Consider the following 22,500-nt stretch of genomic DNA (forward strand, 5'->3'; position numbering starts at 1 on the left):
GGGCTAAAACAACCCCATCGCGCTGGACTAAAACAACCCAATCGCTGAACTAAAACAACCCCAATCGCTGAACTAAAACAACCCCAATCGCTGGGCTAAAACAACCCCAATCGCTGGGCTAAAACAACCCCAATCGCTGGGCTAAAACAACCCCAATCGCTGGGCTAAAACAACCCCAATCGCTGGGCTAAAACAACCCCAATCGCTGGGCTAAAACAACCCAATCGCTGGACTAAAACAACACAATCGCTGAACTAAAAAAAACCCAATCGCTGGGCTAAAACAACCATAATCGCTGAGCTAAAGCAACCCAATCGCTGGGCTAAAACAACCCAATCGCTGAGCTAAAGCAACCCAATCGCTGGGCTAAAACAACCCAATCGCTGGACTAAAGCAACCCAATCGCTGGGCTAAAACAACCCCATCGCGCTGGACTAAAACAACCCAATCGCTGAACTAAAACAACCCCATCGCGCTGGACTAAAACAACCCAATCGCTGAACTAAAACAACACAATCGCTGGGCTAAAACAACCCCAATCGCTGGGCTAAAGCAACCACAATCGCTGGGCTAAAACAACCCCAATCGCTGGGCTAAAACAACCCCAATCTCTGGGCTAAAACAACCCAATCTCTGGGCTAAAACAACCCCATCGCGCTGGACTAAAACAACCCAATCGCTGAACTAAAACAACCCCAATCGCTGGGCTAAAACAACCATAATCGCTGAGCTAAAGCAACCCAATCGCTGGGCTAAAACAACCCAATCGCTGGACTAAAACAACACAATCGCTGAACTAAAACAACCCCAATCGCTGGGCTAAAACAACCCCAATCGCTGGGCTAAAACAACCATAATCGCTGAGCTAAAGCAACCCAATCGCTGGGCTAAAACAACCCAATCGCTGGACTAAAGCAACCCAATCGCTGGGCTAAAACAACCCCAATCGCTGGGCTAAAACGACGCCAATCGCTGGGCTAAAACAACCACAATCGCTGGGCTAAAACAACCCCAATCGCTGGGCTAAAACAACCCCAATCTCTGGGCTAAAACAACCCAATCTCTGGGCTAAAACAACCCCATCGCGCTGGACTAAAACAACCCAATCGCTGAACTAAAACAACCATAATCGCTGAGCTAAAGCAACCCAATCGCTGGACTAAAACAACACAATCGCTGAACTAAAACAACCCCAATCGCTGGGCTAAAACAACCCCAATCGCTGGGCTAAAACAACCCAATCGCTGGGCTAAAACAACCCCATCGCGCTGGACTAAAACAACCCAATCGCTGAACTAAAACAACACAATCGCTGGGCTAAAACAACCCCAATCGCTGGGCTAAAACAACCCCAATCGCTGGGCTAAAACAACCATAATCGCTGAGCTAAAGCAACCCAATCGCTGGGCTAAAACAACCCCATCGCGCTGGACTAAAACAACCCAATCGCTGGGCTAAAACAACCCCAATCGCTGGGCTAAAACAACCCCATCGCGCTGGACTAAAACAACCCCAATCTCTGGACTAAAACAACCCCATCGCGCTGGACTAAAGCAACCCAATCGCTGGGCTAAAGCAACCCAATCGCTGGGCTAAAACAACCCCATCGCGCTGGACTAAAGCAACCCAATCGCTGAACTAAAACAACCCAATCGCGCTGGACTAAAACAACCCCAATCTCTGGACTAAAACAACCCAATCGCTGGACTAAAACAACCCCATCGCGCTGGACTAAAGCAACCCAATCGCTGAACTAAAACAACCCAATCGCTGGACTAAAACAACCCCATCACGCTGGACTAAAGCAACCCAATCGCTGGGCTAAAACAACCCCATCGCTGAACTAAAGCAACCCAATCGCTGGGCTAAAACAACCCCATCGCGCTGGACTAAAACAACCCCAATCTCTGAACTAAAACAACCCAATCGCTGGACTAAAACAACCCCATCGCGCTGGACTAAAACAACCCAATCGCTGGGCTAAAACAACCCCATCGCGCTGGACTAAAACAACCCAATCGCTGGGCTAAAACAACCCAATCGCTGGACTAAAACAACCCCATCGTGCTGGACTAAAACAACCCCATCGTGCTGGACTAAAACAACCCAATCGCTGGACTAAAACAACCCCATCGCGCTGGACTAAAACAACCCAATCGCTGGACTAAAACAACCCAATCGCTGGGCTAAAACAACCCCATCGCGCTGGACTAAAACAACCCCAATCTCTGGACTAAAACAACCCCATCGCGCTGGACTAAAGCAACCCAATCGCTGAACTAAAACAACCCAATCGCTGGACTAAAACAACCCCATCACGCTGGACTAAAGCAACCCAATCGCTGGGCTAAAACAACCCCATCGCTGAACTAAAGCAACCCAATCGCTGGACTAAAACAACCCCATCGCGCTGGACTAAAACAACCCCAATCTCTGAACTAAAACAACCCCAATCGCTGGGCTAAAACAACCCCAATCGCTGGGCTAAAACCACCCCAATCTCTGAACTAAAATAACCCCAATCGCTGGGCTAAAACAACCCCAATCGCTGGGCTAAAACAACCATAATCGCTGAGCTAAAGCAACCCAATCGCTGGGCTAAAACAACCCAATCGCTGGACTAAAGCAACCCAATCGCTGGGCTAAAACAACCCCATCGCGCTGGACTAAAACAACCCCATCGCGCTGGACTAAAACAACCCCATCGCGCTGGACTAAAACAACCCCATCGCGCTGGACTAAAACAACCCAATCGCTGGACTAAAACAACCCAATCGCTGAACTAAAACAACACAATCGCTGGGCTAAAACAACCCCAATCGCTGGGCTAAAACAACCCCAATCTCGCTGGGCTAAAAACAACCCCAATCGCTGGGCTAAAAACAACCCCAATCGCTGGGCTAAAACAACCCCAATCGCTGGGCTAAAAACAACCCCAATCGCTGGGCTAAAAACAACCCCAATCTCGCTGGGCTAAAAACAACCCCAATCGCTGGGCTAAAACAACCCCAATCGCTGGGCTAAAACAACCCCAATCTCTGGGCTAAAACAACCCCATCGCGCTGGACTAAAACAACCCAATCGCTGAACTAAAACAACCCCAATCGCTGGGCTAAAACAACCCCAATCGCTGGGCTAAAACAACCATAATCACTGAGCTAAAGCAACCCAATCGCTGGGCTAAAACAACCAAATCGCTGGACTAAAACAACACAATCGCTGAACTAAAACAACCCCAATCTCTGGGCTAAAACAACGATAATCGCTGGGCTAAAACAACCCCATCGCGCTGGACTAAAACAACCCCAATCGCTGGGCTAAAACAACCATAATCGCTGAGCTAAAGCAACCCAATCGCTGGGCTAAAACAACCGAATCGCTGAACTAAAACAACCCCAATCGCTGGGCTAAAACAACCCCAATCGCTGGGCTAAAACAACCATAATCGCTGAGCTAAAGCAACCCAATCGCTGGGCTAAAACAACCGAATCGCTGAACTAAAACAACCCCAATCGCTGGGCTAAAACAACCCCAATCGCTGGGCTAAAACAACCATAATCGCTGAGCTAAAGCAACCCAATCGCTGGGCTAAAACAACCCAATCGCTGGACTAAAGCAACCCAATCGCTGGGCTAAAACAACCCCATCGCGCTGGACTAAAACAACCCAATCGCTGGACTAAAACAACCCCATCGCGCTGGACTAAAACAACCCAATCGCTGGACTAAAACAACCCCATCGCGCTGGACTAAAACAACCCAATCGCTGGACTAAAACAACCCCATCGCGCTGGACTAAAACAACCCAATCGCTGGACTAAAAAAACCCCATCGCGCTGGACTAAAACAACCCAATCGCTGGACTAAAACAACCCAATCGCTGAACTAAAACAACACAATCGCTGGGCTAAAACAACCCCAATCGCTGGGCTAAAACAACCCCAATCGCTGAACTAAAACAACCCAATCGCTGAACTAAAACAACCCCAATCTCGCTGGGCTAAAAACAACCCCAATCTCGCTGGGCTAAAAACAACCCCAATCTCGCTGGGCTAAAAACAACCCCAATCGCTGGGCTAAAACAACCCCAATCGCTGGGCTAAAACAACCCCAATCGCTGGGCTAAAACAACCCCAATCGCTGGGCTAAAACAACCCCAATCTCTGGGCTAAAACAACCCCAATCTCTGGTCTAAAACAACCCCAATCTCTGGGCTAAAACAACCCCATCGCGCTGGACTAAAACAACCCAATCGCTGAACTAAAACAACCCCAATCGCTGGGCTAAAACAACCATAATCGCTGAGCTAAAAACAACCCCAATCGCTGGGCTAAAACAACCCCAATCGCTGGGCTAAAACAACCCCAATCGCTGGGCTAAAACAACCCCAATCTCTGGGCTAAAACAACCCCAATCTCTGGGCTAAAACAACCCCAATCTCTGGGCTAAAACAACCCCATCGCGCTGGACTAAAACAACCCAATCGCTGAACTAAAACAACCCCAATCGCTGGGCTAAAACAACCCCAATCGCTGGGCTAAAACAACCATAATCACTGAGCTAAAGCAACCCAATCGCTGGGCTAAAACAACCCAATCGCTGGGCTAAAACAACCCCAATCGCTGGGCTAAAACAACCCCAATCGCTGGGCTAAAACAACCCCATCGCGCTGGACTAAAACAACCCCATCGCGCTGGACTAAAACAACCCCATCGCGCTGGACTAAAGCAACCCAATCGCTGGGCTAAAGCAACCCAATCGCTGGGCTAAAACAACCCCATCGCGCTGGACTAAAGCAACCCAATCGCTGAACTAAAACAACCCAATCGCGCTGGACTAAAACAACCCCAATCGCTGGGCTAAAAACAACCCCAATCTCGCTGGGCTAAAAACAACCCCAATCGCTGGGCTAAAACAACCCCAATCGCTGGGCTAAAACAACCCAATCGCTGGGCTAAAACAACCCCATCGCGCTGGACTAAAACAACCCAATCGCTGAACTAAAACAACCCCAATCGCTGGGCTAAAACAACCCCAATCGCTGGGCTAAAACAACCATAATCACTGAGCTAAAGCAACCCAATCGCTGGGCTAAAACAACCCAATCGCTGGACTAAAACAACACAATCGCTGAACTAAAACAACCCCAATCTCTGGGCTAAAACAACGATAATCGCTGGGCTAAAACAACCCCATCGCGCTGGACTAAAACAACCCCAATCGCTGGGCTAAAACAACCCCAATCGCTGGGCTAAAACAACCATAATCGCTGAGCTAAAGCAACCCAATCGCTGGGCTAAAACAACCGAATCGCTGAACTAAAACAACCCCAATCGCTGGGCTAAAACAACCCCAATCGCTGGGCTAAAACAACCATAATCGCTGAGCTAAAGCAACCCAATCGCTGGGCTAAAACAACCGAATCGCTGAACTAAAACAACCCCAATCGCTGGGCTAAAACAACCCCAATCGCTGGGCTAAAACAACCATAATCGCTGAGCTAAAGCAACCCAATCGCTGGGCTAAAACAACCCAATCGCTGGACTAAAGCAACCCAATCGCTGGGCTAAAACAACCCCATCGCGCTGGACTAAAACAACCCAATCGCTGGACTAAAACAACCCCATCGCGCTGGACTAAAAAAACCCAATCGCTGGACTAAAACAACCCCATCGCGCTGGACTAAAACAACCCAATCGCTGGACTAAAACAACCCCATCGCGCTGGACTAAAACAACCCAATCGCTGGACTAAAACAACCCCATCGCGCTGGACTAAAACAACCCAATCGCTGGACTAAAACAACCCAATCGCTGAACTAAAACAACACAATCGCTGGGCTAAAACAACCCCAATCGCTGGGCTAAAACAACCCCAATCGCTGAACTAAAACAACCCAATCGCTGAACTAAAACAACCCCAATCTCGCTGGGCTAAAAACAACCCCAATCGCTGGGCTAAAAACAACCCCAATCGCTGGGCTAAAACAACCCCAATCGCTGGGCTAAAAACAACCCCAATCTCGCTGGGCTAAAAACAACCCCAATCTCGCTGGGCTAAAAACAACCCCAATCGCTGGGCTAAAACAACCCCAATCGCTGGGCTAAAACAACCCCAATCGCTGGGCTAAAACAACCCCAATCGCTGGGCTAAAACAACCCCAATCTCTGGGCTAAAACAACCCCAATCTCTGGTCTAAAACAACCCCAATCTCTGGGCTAAAACAACCCCATCGCGCTGGACTAAAACAACCCAATCGCTGAACTAAAACAACCCCAATCGCTGGGCTAAAACAACCATAATCACTGAGCTAAAAACAACCCCAATCGCTGGGCTAAAACAACCCCAATCGCTGGGCTAAAACAACCCCAATCGCTGGGCTAAAACAACCCCAATCTCTGGGCTAAAACAACCCCAATCTCTGGGCTAAAACAACCCCAATCTCTGGGCTAAAACAACCCCATCGCGCTGGACTAAAACAACCCCATCGCGCTGGACTAAAACAACCCAATCGCTGGACTAAAACAACCCCATCGCGCTGGACTAAAACAACCCCATCGCGCTGGACTAAAACAACCCAATCGCTGGACTAAAACAACCCAATCGCTGAACTAAAACAACACAATCGCTGGGCTAAAACAACCCCAATCGCTGGGCTAAAACAACCCCAATCTCGCTGGGCTAAAAACAACCCCAATCGCTGGGCTAAAAACAACCCCAATCGCTGGGCTAAAACAACCCCAATCGCTGGGCTAAAAACAACCCCAATCGCTGGGCTAAAAACAACCCCAATCTCGCTGGGCTAAAAACAACCCCAATCGCTGGGCTAAAACAACCCCAATCGCTGGGCTAAAACAACCCCAATCTCTGGGCTAAAACAACCCCATCGCGCTGGACTAAAACAACCCAATCGCTGAACTAAAACAACCCCAATCGCTGGGCTAAAACAACCCCAATCGCTGGGCTAAAACAACCATAATCACTGAGCTAAAGCAACCCAATCGCTGGGCTAAAACAACCCAATCGCTGGACTAAAACAACACAATCGCTGAACTAAAACAACCCCAATCTCTGGGCTAAAACAACGATAATCGCTGGGCTAAAACAACCCCATCGCGCTGGACTAAAACAACCCCAATCGCTGGGCTAAAACAACCCCAATCGCTGGGCTAAAACAACCATAATCGCTGAGCTAAAGCAACCCAATCGCTGGGCTAAAACAACCGAATCGCTGAACTAAAACAACCCCAATCGCTGGGCTAAAACAACCCCAATCGCTGGGCTAAAACAACCATAATCGCTGAGCTAAAGCAACCCAATCGCTGGGCTAAAACAACCGAATCGCTGAACTAAAACAACCCCAATCGCTGGGCTAAAACAACCCCAATCGCTGGGCTAAAACAACCATAATCGCTGAGCTAAAGCAACCCAATCGCTGGGCTAAAACAACCCAATCGCTGGACTAAAGCAACCCAATCGCTGGGCTAAAACAACCCCATCGCGCTGGACTAAAACAACCCAATCGCTGGACTAAAACAACCCCATCGCGCTGGACTAAAACAACCCAATCGCTGGACTAAAACAACCCCATCGCGCTGGACTAAAACAACCCAATCGCTGGACTAAAACAACCCCATCGCGCTGGACTAAAACAACCCAATCGCTGGACTAAAACAACCCCATCGCGCTGGACTAAAACAACCCAATCGCTGGACTAAAACAACCCAATCGCTGAACTAAAACAACACAATCGCTGGGCTAAAACAACCCCAATCGCTGGGCTAAAACAACCCCAATCGCTGAACTAAAACAACCCAATCGCTGAACTAAAACAACCCCAATCTCGCTGGGCTAAAAACAACCCCAATCGCTGGGCTAAAAACAACCCCAATCGCTGGGCTAAAACAACCCCAATCGCTGGGCTAAAAACAACCCCAATCTCGCTGGGCTAAAAACAACCCCAATCTCGCTGGGCTAAAAACAACCCCAATCGCTGGGCTAAAACAACCCCAATCGCTGGGCTAAAACAACCCCAATCGCTGGGCTAAAACAACCCCAATCGCTGGGCTAAAACAACCCCAATCTCTGGGCTAAAACAACCCCAATCTCTGGTCTAAAACAACCCCAATCTCTGGGCTAAAACAACCCCATCGCGCTGGACTAAAACAACCCAATCGCTGAACTAAAACAACCATAATCACTGAGCTAAAAACAACCCCAATCGCTGGGCTAAAACAACCCCAATCGCTGGGCTAAAACAACCCCAATCGCTGGGCTAAAACAACCCCAATCTCTGGGCTAAAACAACCCCAATCTCTGGGCTAAAACAACCCCAATCTCTGGGCTAAAACAACCCCATCGCGCTGGACTAAAACAACCCCATCGCGCTGGACTAAAACAACCCAATCGCTGGACTAAAACAACCCCATCGCGCTGGACTAAAACAACCCCATCGCGCTGGACTAAAACAACCCCATCGCGCTGGACTAAAACAACCCAATCGCTGGACTAAAACAACCCAATCGCTGAACTAAAACAACACAATCGCTGGGCTAAAACAACCCCAATCGCTGGGCTAAAACAACCCCAATCTCGCTGGGCTAAAAACAACCCCAATCGCTGGGCTAAAAACAACCCCAATCGCTGGGCTAAAACAACCCCAATCGCTGGGCTAAAAACAACCCCAATCGCTGGGCTAAAAACAACCCCAATCTCGCTGGGCTAAAAACAACCCCAATCGCTGGGCTAAAACAACCCCAATCGCTGGGCTAAAACAACCCCAATCTCTGGGCTAAAACAACCCCATCGCGCTGGACTAAAACAACCCAATCGCTGAACTAAAACAACCCCAATCGCTGGGCTAAAACAACCCCAATCGCTGGGCTAAAACAACCATAATCACTGAGCTAAAGCAACCCAATCGCTGGGCTAAAACAACCCAATCGCTGGACTAAAACAACACAATCGCTGAACTAAAACAACCCCAATCTCTGGGCTAAAACAACGATAATCGCTGGGCTAAAACAACCCCATCGCGCTGGACTAAAACAACCCCAATCGCTGGGCTAAAACAACCCCAATCGCTGGGCTAAAACAACCATAATCGCTGAGCTAAAGCAACCCAATCGCTGGGCTAAAACAACCGAATCGCTGAACTAAAACAACCCCAATCGCTGGGCTAAAACAACCCCAATCGCTGGGCTAAAACAACCATAATCGCTGAGCTAAAGCAACCCAATCGCTGGGCTAAAACAACCGAATCGCTGAACTAAAACAACCCAATCGCTGGACTAAAACAACCCCATCGCGCTGGACTAAAACAACCCCATCGCGCTGGACTAAAACAACCCCATCGCGCTGGACTAAAACAACCCAATCGCTGGACTAAAACAACCCAATCGCTGAACTAAAACAACACAATCGCTGGGCTAAAACAACCCCAATCGCTGGGCTAAAACAACCCCAATCTCGCTGGGCTAAAAACAACCCCAATCGCTGGGCTAAAAACAACCCCAATCGCTGGGCTAAAACAACCCCAATCGCTGGGCTAAAAACAACCCCAATCGCTGGGCTAAAAACAACCCCAATCTCGCTGGGCTAAAAACAACCCCAATCGCTGGGCTAAAACAACCCCAATCGCTGGGCTAAAACAACCCCAATCTCTGGGCTAAAACAACCCCATCGCGCTGGACTAAAACAACCCAATCGCTGAACTAAAACAACCCCAATCGCTGGGCTAAAACAACCCCAATCGCTGGGCTAAAACAACCATAATCACTGAGCTAAAGCAACCCAATCGCTGGGCTAAAACAACCCAATCGCTGGACTAAAACAACACAATCGCTGAACTAAAACAACCCCAATCTCTGGGCTAAAACAACGATAATCGCTGGGCTAAAACAACCCCATCGCGCTGGACTAAAACAACCCCAATCGCTGGGCTAAAACAACCCCAATCGCTGGGCTAAAACAACCATAATCGCTGAGCTAAAGCAACCCAATCGCTGGGCTAAAACAACCGAATCGCTGAACTAAAACAACCCCAATCGCTGGGCTAAAACAACCCCAATCGCTGGGCTAAAACAACCATAATCGCTGAGCTAAAGCAACCCAATCGCTGGGCTAAAACAACCGAATCGCTGAACTAAAACAACCCCAATCGCTGGGCTAAAACAACCCCAATCGCTGGGCTAAAACAACCATAATCGCTGAGCTAAAGCAACCCAATCGCTGGGCTAAAACAACCCAATCGCTGGACTAAAGCAACCCAATCGCTGGGCTAAAACAACCCCATCGCGCTGGACTAAAACAACCCAATCGCTGGACTAAAACAACCCCATCGCGCTGGACTAAAACAACCCAATCGCTGGACTAAAACAACCCCATCGCGCTGGACTAAAACAACCCAATCGCTGGACTAAAACAACCCCATCGCGCTGGACTAAAACAACCCAATCGCTGGACTAAAACAACCCCATCGCGCTGGACTAAAACAACCCAATCGCTGGACTAAAACAACCCAATCGCTGAACTAAAACAACACAATCGCTGGGCTAAAACAACCCCAATCGCTGGGCTAAAACAACCCCAATCGCTGAACTAAAACAACCCAATCGCTGAACTAAAACAACCCCAATCTCGCTGGGCTAAAAACAACCCCAATCGCTGGGCTAAAAACAACCCCAATCGCTGGGCTAAAACAACCCCAATCGCTGGGCTAAAAACAACCCCAATCTCGCTGGGCTAAAAACAACCCCAATCTCGCTGGGCTAAAAACAACCCCAATCGCTGGGCTAAAACAACCCCAATCGCTGGGCTAAAACAACCCCAATCGCTGGGCTAAAACAACCCCAATCGCTGGGCTAAAACAACCCCAATCTCTGGGCTAAAACAACCCCAATCTCTGGGCTAAAACAACCCCAATCTCTGGTCTAAAACAACCCCAATCTCTGGGCTAAAACAACCCCATCGCGCTGGACTAAAACAACCCAATCGCTGAACTAAAACAACCCCAATCGCTGGGCTAAAACAACCATAATCACTGAGCTAAAAACAACCCCAATCGCTGGGCTAAAACAACCCCAATCGCTGGGCTAAAACAACCCCAATCGCTGGGCTAAAACAACCCCAATCTCTGGGCTAAAACAACCCCAATCTCTGGGCTAAAACAACCCCAATCTCTGGGCTAAAACAACCCCATCGCGCTGGACTAAAACAACCCCATCGCGCTGGACTAAAACAACCCAATCGCTGGACTAAAACAACCCCATCGCGCTGGACTAAAACAACCCCATCGCGCTGGACTAAAACAACCCAATCGCTGGACTAAAACAACCCAATCGCTGAACTAAAACAACACAATCGCTGGGCTAAAACAACCCCAATCGCTGGGCTAAAACAACCCCAATCTCGCTGGGCTAAAAACAACCCCAATCGCTGGGCTAAAAACAACCCCAATCGCTGGGCTAAAACAACCCCAATCGCTGGGCTAAAAACAACCCCAATCGCTGGGCTAAAAACAACCCCAATCTCGCTGGGCTAAAAACAACCCCAATCGCTGGGCTAAAACAACCCCAATCGCTGGGCTAAAACAACCCCAATCTCTGGGCTAAAACAACCCCATCGCGCTGGACTAAAACAACCCAATCGCTGAACTAAAACAACCCCAATCGCTGGGCTAAAACAACCCCAATCGCTGGGCTAAAACAACCATAATCACTGAGCTAAAGCAACCCAATCGCTGGGCTAAAACAACCCAATCGCTGGACTAAAACAACACAATCGCTGAACTAAAACAACCCCAATCTCTGGGCTAAAACAACGATAATCGCTGGGCTAAAACAACCCCATCGCGCTGGACTAAAACAACCCCAATCGCTGGGCTAAAACAACCCCAATCGCTGGGCTAAAACAACCATAATCGCTGAGCTAAAGCAACCCAATCGCTGGGCTAAAACAACCGAATCGCTGAACTAAAACAACCCCAATCGCTGGGCTAAAACAACCCCAATCGCTGGGCTAAAACAACCATAATCGCTGAGCTAAAGCAACCCAATCGCTGGGCTAAAACAACCGAATCGCTGAACTAAAACAACCCCAATCGCTGGGCTAAAACAACCCCAATCGCTGGGCTAAAACAACCATAATCGCTGAGCTAAAGCAACCCAATCGCTGGGCTAAAACAACCCAATCGCTGGACTAAAGCAACCCAATCGCTGGGCTAAAACAACCCCATCGCGCTGGACTAAAACAACCCAATCGCTGGACTAAAACAACCCCATCGCGCTGGACTAAAACAACCCAATCGCTGGACTAAAACAACCCCATCGCGCTGGACTAAAACAACCCAATCGCTGGACTAAAACAACCCCATCGCGCTGGACTAAAACAACCCAATCGCTGGACTAAAACAACCCCATCGCGCTGGACTAAAACAACCCAATCGCTGAACTAAAACAACACAATCGCTGGGCTAAAACAACCCCAATCGCTGGGCTAAAACAACCCCAATCGCTGAACTAAAACAACCCAATCGCTGAACTAAAACAACCCCAATCTCGCTGGGCTAAAAACAACCCCAATCGCTGGGCTAAAAACAACCCCAATCGCTGGGCTAAAACAACCCCAATCGCTGGGCTAAAAACAACCCCAATCTCGCTGGGCTAAAAACAACCCCAATCTCGCTGGGCTAAAAACAACCCCAATCGCTGGGCTAAAACAACCCCAATCGCTGGGCTAAAACAACCCCAATCGCTGGGCTAAAACAACCCCAATCGCTGGGCTAAAACAACCCCAATCTCTGGGCTAAAACAACCCCAATCTCTGGTCTAAAACAACCCCAATCTCTGGGCTAAAACAACCCCATCGCGCTGGACTAAAACAACCCAATCGCTGAACTAAAACAACCCCAATCGCTGGGCTAAAACAACCATAATCACTGAGCTAAAAACAACCCCAATCGCTGGGCTAAAACAACCCCAATCGCTGGGCTAAAACAACCCCAATCGCTGGGCTAAAACAACCCCAATCTCTGGGCTAAAACAACCCCAATCTCTGGGCTAAAACAACCCCAATCTCTGGGCTAAAACAACCCCATCGCGCTGGACTAAAACAACCCCATCGCGCTGGACTAAAACAACCCAATCGCTGGACTAAAACAACCCCATCGCGCTGGACTAAAACAACCCCATCGCGCTGGACTAAAACAACCCAATCGCTGGACTAAAACAACCCAATCGCTGAACTAAAACAACACAATCGCTGGGCTAAAACAACCCCAATCGCTGGGCTAAAACAACCCCAATCTCGCTGGGCTAAAAACAACCCCAATCGCTGGGCTAAAAACAACCCCAATCGCTGGGCTAAAACAACCCCAATCGCTGGGCTAAAAACAACCCCAATCGCTGGGCTAAAAACAACCCCAATCTCGCTGGGCTAAAAACAACCCCAATCGCTGGGCTAAAACAACCCCAATCGCTGGGCTAAAACAACCCCAATCTCTGGGCTAAAACAACCCCATCGCGCTGGACTAAAACAACCCAATCGCTGAACTAAAACAACCCCAATCGCTGGGCTAAAACAACCCCAATCGCTGGGCTAAAACAACCATAATCACTGAGCTAAAGCAACCCAATCGCTGGGCTAAAACAACCCAATCGCTGGACTAAAACAACACAATCGCTGAACTAAAACAACCCCAATCTCTGGGCTAAAACAACGATAATCGCTGGGCTAAAACAACCCCATCGCGCTGGACTAAAACAACCCCAATCGCTGGGCTAAAACAACCCCAATCGCTGGGCTAAAACAACCATAATCGCTGAGCTAAAGCAACCCAATCGCTGGGCTAAAACAACCGAATCGCTGAACTAAAACAACCCCAATCGCTGGGCTAAAACAACCCCAATCGCTGGGCTAAAACAACCATAATCGCTGAGCTAAAGCAACCCAATCGCTGGGCTAAAACAACCGAATCGCTGAACTAAAACAACCCCAATCGCTGGGCTAAAACAACCCCAATCGCTGGGCTAAAACAACCATAATCGCTGAGCTAAAGCAACCCAATCGCTGGGCTAAAACAACCCAATCGCTGGACTAAAGCAACCCAATCGCTGGGCTAAAACAACCCCATCGCGCTGGACTAAAACAACCCAATCGCTGGACTAAAACAACCCCATCGCGCTGGACTAAAACAACCCAATCGCTGGACTAAAACAACCCCATCGCGCTGGACTAAAACAACCCAATCGCTGGACTAAAACAACCCCATCGCGCTGGACTAAAACAACCCAATCGCTGGACTAAAACAACCCCATCGCGCTGGACTAAAACAACCCAATCGCTGGACTAAAACAACCCAATCGCTGAACTAAAACAACACAATCGCTGGGCTAAAACAACCCCAATCGCTGGGCTAAAACAACCCCAATCGCTGAACTAAAACAACCCAATCGCTGAACTAAAACAACCCAATCGCTGAACTAAAACAACCCCAATCTCGCTGGGCTAAAAACAACCCCAATCGCTGGGCTAAAAACAACCCCAATCGCTGGGCTAAAACAACCCCAATCGCTGGGCTAAAAACAACCCCAATCTCGCTGGGCTAAAAACAACCCCAATCTCGCTGGGCTAAAAACAACCCCAATCGCTGGGCTAAAACAACCCCAATCGCTGGGCTAAAACAACCCCAATCGCTGGGCTAAAACAACCCCAATCGCTGGGCTAAAACAACCCCAATCTCTGGGCTAAAACAACCCCAATCTCTGGTCTAAAACAACCCCAATCTCTGGGCTAAAACAACCCCATCGCGCTGGACTAAAACAACCCAATCGCTGAACTAAAACAACCCCAATCGCTGGGCTAAAACAACCATAATCACTGAGCTAAAAACAACCCCAATCGCTGGGCTAAAACAACCCCAATCGCTGGGCTAAAACAACCCCAATCGCTGGGCTAAAACAACCCCAATCTCTGGGCTAAAACAACCCCAATCTCTGGGCTAAAACAACCCCAATCTCTGGGCTAAAACAACCCCATCGCGCTGGACTAAAACAACCCCATCGCGCTGGACTTAAACAACCCAATCGCTGGACTAAAACAACCCCATCGCGCTGGACTAAAACAACCCCATCGCGCTGGACTAAAACAACCCAATCGCTGGACTAAAACAACCCAATCGCTGAACTAAAACAACACAATCGCTGGGCTAAAACAACCCCAATCGCTGGGCTAAAACAACCCCAATCTCGCTGGGCTAAAAACAACCCCAATCGCTGGGCTAAAAACAACCCCAATCGCTGGGCTAAAACAACCCCAATCGCTGGGCTAAAAACAACCCCAATCGCTGGGCTAAAAACAACCCCAATCTCGCTGGGCTAAAAACAACCCCAATCGCTGGGCTAAAACAACCCCAATCGCTGGGCTAAAACAACCCCAATCTCTGGGCTAAAACAACCCCATCGCGCTGGACTAAAACAACCCAATCGCTGAACTAAAACAACCCCAATCGCTGGGCTAAAACAACCCCAATCGCTGGGCTAAAACAACCATAATCACTGAGCTAAAGCAACCCAATCGCTGGGCTAAAACAACCCAATCGCTGGACTAAAACAACACAATCGCTGAACTAAAACAACCCCAATCTCTGGGCTAAAACAACGATAATCGCTGGGCTAAAACAACCCCATCGCGCTGGACTAAAACAACCCCAATCGCTGGGCTAAAACAACCCCAATCGCTGGGCTAAAACAACCATAATCGCTGAGCTAAAGCAACCCAATCGCTGGGCTAAAACAACCGAATCGCTGAACTAAAACAACCCCAATCGCTGGGCTAAAACAACCCCAATCGCTGGGCTAAAACAACCATAATCGCTGAGCTAAAGCAACCCAATCGCTGGGCTAAAACAACCGAATCGCTGAACTAAAACAACCCCAATCGCTGGGCTAAAACAACCCCAATCGCTGGGCTAAAACAACCATAATCGCTGAGCTAAAGCAACCCAATCGCTGGGCTAAAACAACCCAATCGCTGGACTAAAGCAACCCAATCGCTGGGCTAAAACAACCCCATCGCGCTGGACTAAAACAACCCAATCGCTGGACTAAAACAACCCCATCGCGCTGGACTAAAACAACCCAATCGCTGGACTAAAACAACCCCATCGCGCTGGACTAAAACAACCCAATCGCTGGACTAAAACAACCCCATCGCGCTGGACTAAAACAACCCAATCGCTGGACTAAAACAACCCCATCGCGCTGGACTAAAACAACCCAATCGCTGGACTAAAACAACCCAATCGCTGAACTAAAACAACACAATCGCTGGGCTAAAACAACCCCAATCGCTGGGCTAAAACAACCCCAATCGCTGAACTAAAACAACCCAATCGCTGAACTAAAACAACCCCAATCTCGCTGGGCTAAAAACAACCCCAATCGCTGGGCTAAAAACAACCCCAATCGCTGGGCTAAAACAACCCCAATCGCTGGGCTAAAAACAACCCCAATCTCGCTGGGCTAAAAACAACCCCAATCTCGCTGGGCTAAAAACAACCCCAATCGCTGGGCTAAAACAACCCCAATCGCTGGGCTAAAACAACCCCAATCGCTGGGCTAAAACAACCCCAATCGCTGGGCTAAAACAACCCCAATCGCTGGGCTAAAACAACCCCAATCGCTGGACTAAAACAACCCCATCGCTGAACTAAAACAACCCAATCGCTGAACTAAAACAACCCCAATCTCGCTGGACTAAAACAACCCCAATCTCTGAACTAAAACAACCCAATCGCTGGACTAAAACAACCCCATCGCGCTGGACTAAAACAACCCAATCGCTGGGCTAAAACAACCCCATCGCGCTGGGCTAAAACAACCCCATCGCGCTGGACTAAAACAACCCAATCGCTGGGCTAAAACAACCCAATCGCTGGACTAAAACAACCCCATCGTGCTGGACTAAAACAACCCCATCGTGCTGGACTAAAACAACCCCATCGTGCTGGACTAAAACAACCCAATCGCTGGACTAAAACAACCCCATCGCGCTGGACTAAAACAACCCAATCGCTGGACTAAAACAACCCCATCGCGCTGGACTAAAACAACCCCAATCTCTGGACTAAAACAACCCCAATCTCTGGACTAAAACAACCCAATCGCTGGACTAAAACAACCCCATCGCGCTGGACTAAAGCAACCCAATCGCTGAACTAAAACAACCCAATCGCTGGACTAAAACAACCCCATCACGCTGGACTAAAGCAACCCAATCGCTGGGCTAAAACAACCCCATCGCTGAACTAAAGCAACCCAATCGCTGGGCTAAAACAACCCCATCGCGCTGGACTAAAACAACCCCAATCTCTGAACTAAAACAACCCAATCGCTGGACTAAAACAACCCCATCGCGCTGGACTAAAACAACCCAATCGCTGGGCTAAAACAACCCCATCGCGCTGGACTAAAACAACCCAATCGCTGGGCTAAAACAACCCAATCGCTGGACTAAAACAACCCCATCGTGCTGGACTAAAACAACCCCATCGTGCTGGACTAAAACAACCCAATCGCTGGACTAAAACAACCCAATCGCTGGGCTAAAACAACCCCAATCGCTGGGCTAAAACAACCCAATCGCTGGGCTAAAACAACCCAATCGCTGGACTAAAACAACCCCATCGCGCTGGACTAAAACAACCCAATCGCTGGACTAAAACAACCCAATCGCTGAACTAAAACAACACAATCGCTGGGCTAAAACAACCCAATCGCTGGGCTAAAACAACCCAATCGCTGGGCTAAAACAACCCAATCGCTGAACTAAAACAACACAATCGCTGAACTAAAACAACCCAATCGCTGGACTAAAACAACCCAATCGCTGAACTAAAACAACACAATCGCTGGGCTAAAACAACCCAATCGCTGGACTAAAACAACCCAATCGCTGAACTAAAACAACACAATCGCTGGGCTAAAACAACCCAATCGCTGAACTAAAACAACACAATCGCTGAACTAAAACAACCCAATCGCTGGACTAAAACAACACAATCGCTGAACTAAAACAACACAATCGCTGGGCTAAAACATGAAAAGAGTCACAAACTCTCATGAAAAACTAAACCTGTTCTTCAGATTGAGACTGAATTACCCAGAAAGCAAGAGCAGAGCTGCTTTAATAATCTCTGGAGCTGTGGGTCAGACCACAGAAGAGCAACCGCACATTTAATAACAGCACAATATTTACATCCTCACCGTGAACATGAGGTTTTTGAACATTAATGTTCATTTGATCTGCATATCAACTCAAGCTTAGAGCTACATTTCCAATAAACAAACATGCACTTATGTAAATGTAACTGTGTGCCCCGCGTCTCTGATGTCTGGAGCCCCGTGGAGTCGCACCTTTGGCCGGGTCTTCTCCTTCGGTTCCTCGCTCTTGCTCTGGTTCTCCCGTGTCTCGGTCTCGGGCCGGAGGCTCCGGCGGAGGTGCAGGAGCCGGTACTTCAGCTTCTGGTTCTCGGTGAGCAGCGCGTCGAGGCTCGGGCCGCTGGCCAGGGTGCTGAAGTCGAAGCCGCCGGTCAGTCCGTCCTGCAGGCGGTGGATCTCGCGACTCAACGCCTCGATCTGCGCCTCCTGAGCGGACAAACGTGCAGCCATGCGCTCCGCCATCTTCTGCTCACTCACTCACTCACAGCGGCCGAGAAGCGCCGGGACACGAGGAGAGGAGGCGCGGGGACTCCAGCAGGGGGCGCTCTTGGTTTATTTACAACAGGGGTTTTCAAACTTTATGATGCCAAGGACCCCAAATATGATGAATCTTTATGAGGGACCCCCTTCCTAAAATTATTATACATTATAAATACAACATACACTCAGATAACCCAAATTGGGTTAAAAAAATGGACTAACCCAGCAATTGGGTTGTTTTAACCCAGCGGTTGGGGTAAATGTTTGCTTAAAACAACCCAATTGCTGGGTTAGTCCATTTTCAACCCAACTAGGGTTATTTTTAACCCAGCATTTTTTAGAGTGTATTGTTTCCCAACTTAAATTGGCTATTGATGTTGGATGTATAAACCTGAAGAAGAACATTTTCAATTAAAAATCATTTGTATAAGCAACTTTCACAATAAGGCATGTACACTCTAAAAAATGCTGGGTTAAAAATAACCCAAGTTGGATTGAAAATGGACTAACCCAGCAATTGGGTTGTTTTAACCCAGCGGTTGGGTTAAATGTTTGCTTAAAACAACCCAATTGCTGGGTTAGTCCATTTTCAACCCAACTTGGGTTATTTTTAACCCAGCATTTTTTAGAGTGTAAGAAGCTTGCGTACTGTGTTCAGAAAACTGCCAGTGAGCGAGATAAAGGGACTATGGTGAGAAAAACTCACTAAAGATATAAAGCAAACATATATATTCTGCAATGTATACCGCAAGAAATGAGAGAAACATGAAACAGAAATGATACAGAATATTCAGTAGACCTTTTTTAGTTTTGTCTTTTTATTTTCTGGAAAACCCCTGATTTAGAAAACAAGACGAAATACCAAATATACAATAACATTTAACATCAAACAAAAAACAAACAGAAATTGAAATTGCGGGAGGACACGCACAACAGATCTTACATTGCACAAGGTAAAACATTACATTTTGCAAATGACTTTTTCCAGTATGAGAGATGTTTTAATACAATTCTTATTTCTAGTAATTAAATTCAGTGAGTCATAAAAAGTGTTAATATCTTTACAGAAAAACTTAAATGCAGGATTTATAGACATATTACTTTAGCTTTATGAATATGAAACTTCCCAAGAAGAAGAATTAACTTCAATCATGTCATTGTACTTACTTATTCAGTAAAAGCAGAATTTTTTTTTTGATATTAAGACTGGAAACAAGACACAAATACTAAATAAGAAAAAAAAATTGTGGTGTATTTTGTATTTTTGTCTCGTTTCCACTCCAAATATCTAAAAATTCTTAAATCAAGATGCATTTACTATATAAGATCTAAATCTAAATTAAGTGCAAAACAGCTCAAATGATCTGCCAATGGGGTAAGAAAAATAATGTGTGTGTGTGTTTGCATTAAGATTATGTTTCTTACACAATTGGCAGATCATTTTACTTGTTTTAAGCAAAAACTCACTTCATTTTGATTTGATTTTCCAGGAAACAAGACATTGTTCTCATTGTATCATTGTTCTTATTTAGTAAAAGCATCTCGATTTAAGAATTATTCGATATTTGGACTGGAAACAAGACACAAACACCACATTCTGAATAGAGTAAAAAGACAAACATTCACACCATAGTACAATGCAGCCAAAAAAAAAAGAGTACAATGTAACCAATCAGACGCAAGGCCCGCCCACTCTTACGCGCGTGAGTTGTGTTGTTGTGCTCTGACGCGCCGCACAGCGCCACCTGCCGGCCGGACGACGCATGCGCTATTTATAAGAGCGCGTGACTCACGAGAACACAAATACACTGTCATTTCACTCCTGAAGAAGCACAGAGCCGCAGTAGGGCAGAGTGGGGTAAGACGAGCCAGTGGGTAAGTTGACCCACCCCCTATATCTTGGCACCTGTTCACTTTTATTATCACGTGACCAGATAAGTATATCTTTCTGGCAGACTGTGAGCACGAGGAGTGGAAAATCTTAACACATTTATACAGGTCTTAAAATATGTATTAAATCATTAAATCATTAAATCATTAGATCCACATTGGTGATTAAGCAATGCATAAAAGCATGCAAATCATTCAGATAAATATTAGCTTAGTTCTATCCCAAATGGCAGCTTTGGGGCAAAGTGAGCCAAACGCTGTGGGGTAAATTGAGCCACAGGAGAAAAAAAAAGCCATATTTTTTAGAACCCTTTGTCCTGATAATTTCTTTAGATACTTTCATTGTACGTCTGCCTTATTTTCTCTTATCTTGAGGGCCACGTACGTTTTAAAAAATGTCTCATCTTACCCTACTCTCCCCTACAGAATTATAGAAGCCCATTTATGACACACGAGGCGAAAAAATCATGTTAAAACTTCCTAATTATGGCCAAATTGCGACATAACGAGACTTTGTATGTCATAATTATTCCATAATAGTGAATTACTACATTATGTCGACATTATGGCAATATTCGCAGTGCCGGATCTGTCCGTGACGCGCGCGGTGACGTCACTGCGCGGAAGTAAACACACCGCGGCGCTTCATATGTCAACACATAAAATGTATCATCTGATCATATATTAGGCTAAATAATAACATATGGTTATTAATATCATTGAGTCAGCAGTCCGAGGTTGAATCGCGCGCTTGAATGGCTCAGGGGAACGCGCCGCGCTGTAAACATCTCTGATTATTGATTATTGATTATTGATTATTGATGAGTGTTCAGGATGGCCGCGGGTTTCGCTCCGCCGAAGCTCCAGGACTTCATCCTCACGGAGAGGCTGGGAAGCGGCACCTACGCCACGGTCTATAAGGCGTTCAGAAAGGCGAGTGCTCATCGATCTCTGATCAGTGTGTGTGTGTGTGTGTGATGATCGGAGTGTGTTTGATTGACAGCTGCTCTGACCGCAGACCGACTGCAGGGAGGCGGTGGCGGTGAAGGTGGTCAGTAAGAAGACGCTCAATAAGACCTCGATGGAGAACCTGCTGACCGAGATCGAGATCCTGAAGACGGTCCGCCACCCGCATATCGTGCAGCTCAAAGACTTCCAGGTCAACTTACCGTACACACGATTAACGATATAAACATGGGATGACCAGTAGCACCAGTAGAACCAGTCCTCGGTCAGTGAGGAACCTTTGATACCAATCTCTCATTTGAAAGACACGTTTATAGCATCAGTTAAACAAATATATCTAAATTACGGCCAGTTAGGGTTAGGGTTTCTGATTCATAACGCTCCGAACCGCTGAATCGACTCGCTGATTCATAACGCTCTGAACCGCTGAATCAACTCACTGATTCATAACGCTCTGAACCGCTGAATCAACTCACTGATTCATAACGCTCTGAACCGCTGAATCGACTCGCTGATTCATAACGCTCCGAACCGCTGAATCGACTCGCTGATTCATAACGCTCTGAACCGCTGAATCAACTCACTGATTCATAACGTTCTGAACCGCTGAATCGACTCACTGACTCATAACGCTCCGAACCGCTGAATCGACTCGCTGATTCATAACGCTCTGAACCGCTGAATCGACTCACTGATTCATAACGCTCTGAACCGCTGAATCGACTCACTGACTCATAACGCTCCGAACCGCTGAATCAACTCACTGATTCATAACGTTCGGAACCGCTGAATCGACTCACTGATTCATAACGCTCTGAACCGCTGAATCAACTCACTGATTCATAACGCTCTGAACCGCTGAATCGACTCACTGATTCATAACGCTCTGAACCGCTGAATCGACTCACTGATTCATAACGCTCTGAACCGCTGAATCGACTCACTGA

The 22,500-nt window shown here is 47.4% G+C and overlaps 2 protein-coding genes across 2 annotated transcripts in view; one reads left to right on the forward strand and one right to left on the reverse strand.

The window, feature by feature from the left end:
- Nucleotides 1–18,709, reverse strand: part of tars3 (threonyl-tRNA synthetase 3) — a 57,523-nt gene extending 38,814 nt beyond the window's left edge. Inside the window, exon 1 of the mRNA XM_079825621.1 lies at nucleotides 18,413–18,709. Coding sequence (XP_079681747.1) covers nucleotides 18,413–18,679 — 267 coding nt within the window. The 5' untranslated portion in view covers nucleotides 18,680–18,709. The remainder of the gene's footprint in view (nucleotides 1–18,412) is intronic.
- A 2,493-nt stretch (nucleotides 18,710–21,202) lies between these two features.
- ulk3 (unc-51 like kinase 3) overlaps nucleotides 21,203–22,500 on the forward strand; it is a 32,189-nt gene continuing 30,891 nt past the window's right edge. The window contains exons 1-2 of the mRNA XM_079824846.1: nucleotides 21,203–21,520; nucleotides 21,606–21,746. Of these exons, the coding sequence (XP_079680972.1) occupies nucleotides 21,422–21,520; nucleotides 21,606–21,746 (240 nt within the window). The 5' untranslated portion in view covers nucleotides 21,203–21,421. The remainder of the gene's footprint in view (nucleotides 21,521–21,605; nucleotides 21,747–22,500) is intronic.

The sequence above is a fragment of the Gobio gobio genome, assembly GCF_949357685.1.
Source record: "Gobio gobio genome assembly, chromosome: 9".
Taxonomy (NCBI): Eukaryota; Metazoa; Chordata; class Actinopteri; order Cypriniformes; family Gobionidae; genus Gobio; species Gobio gobio.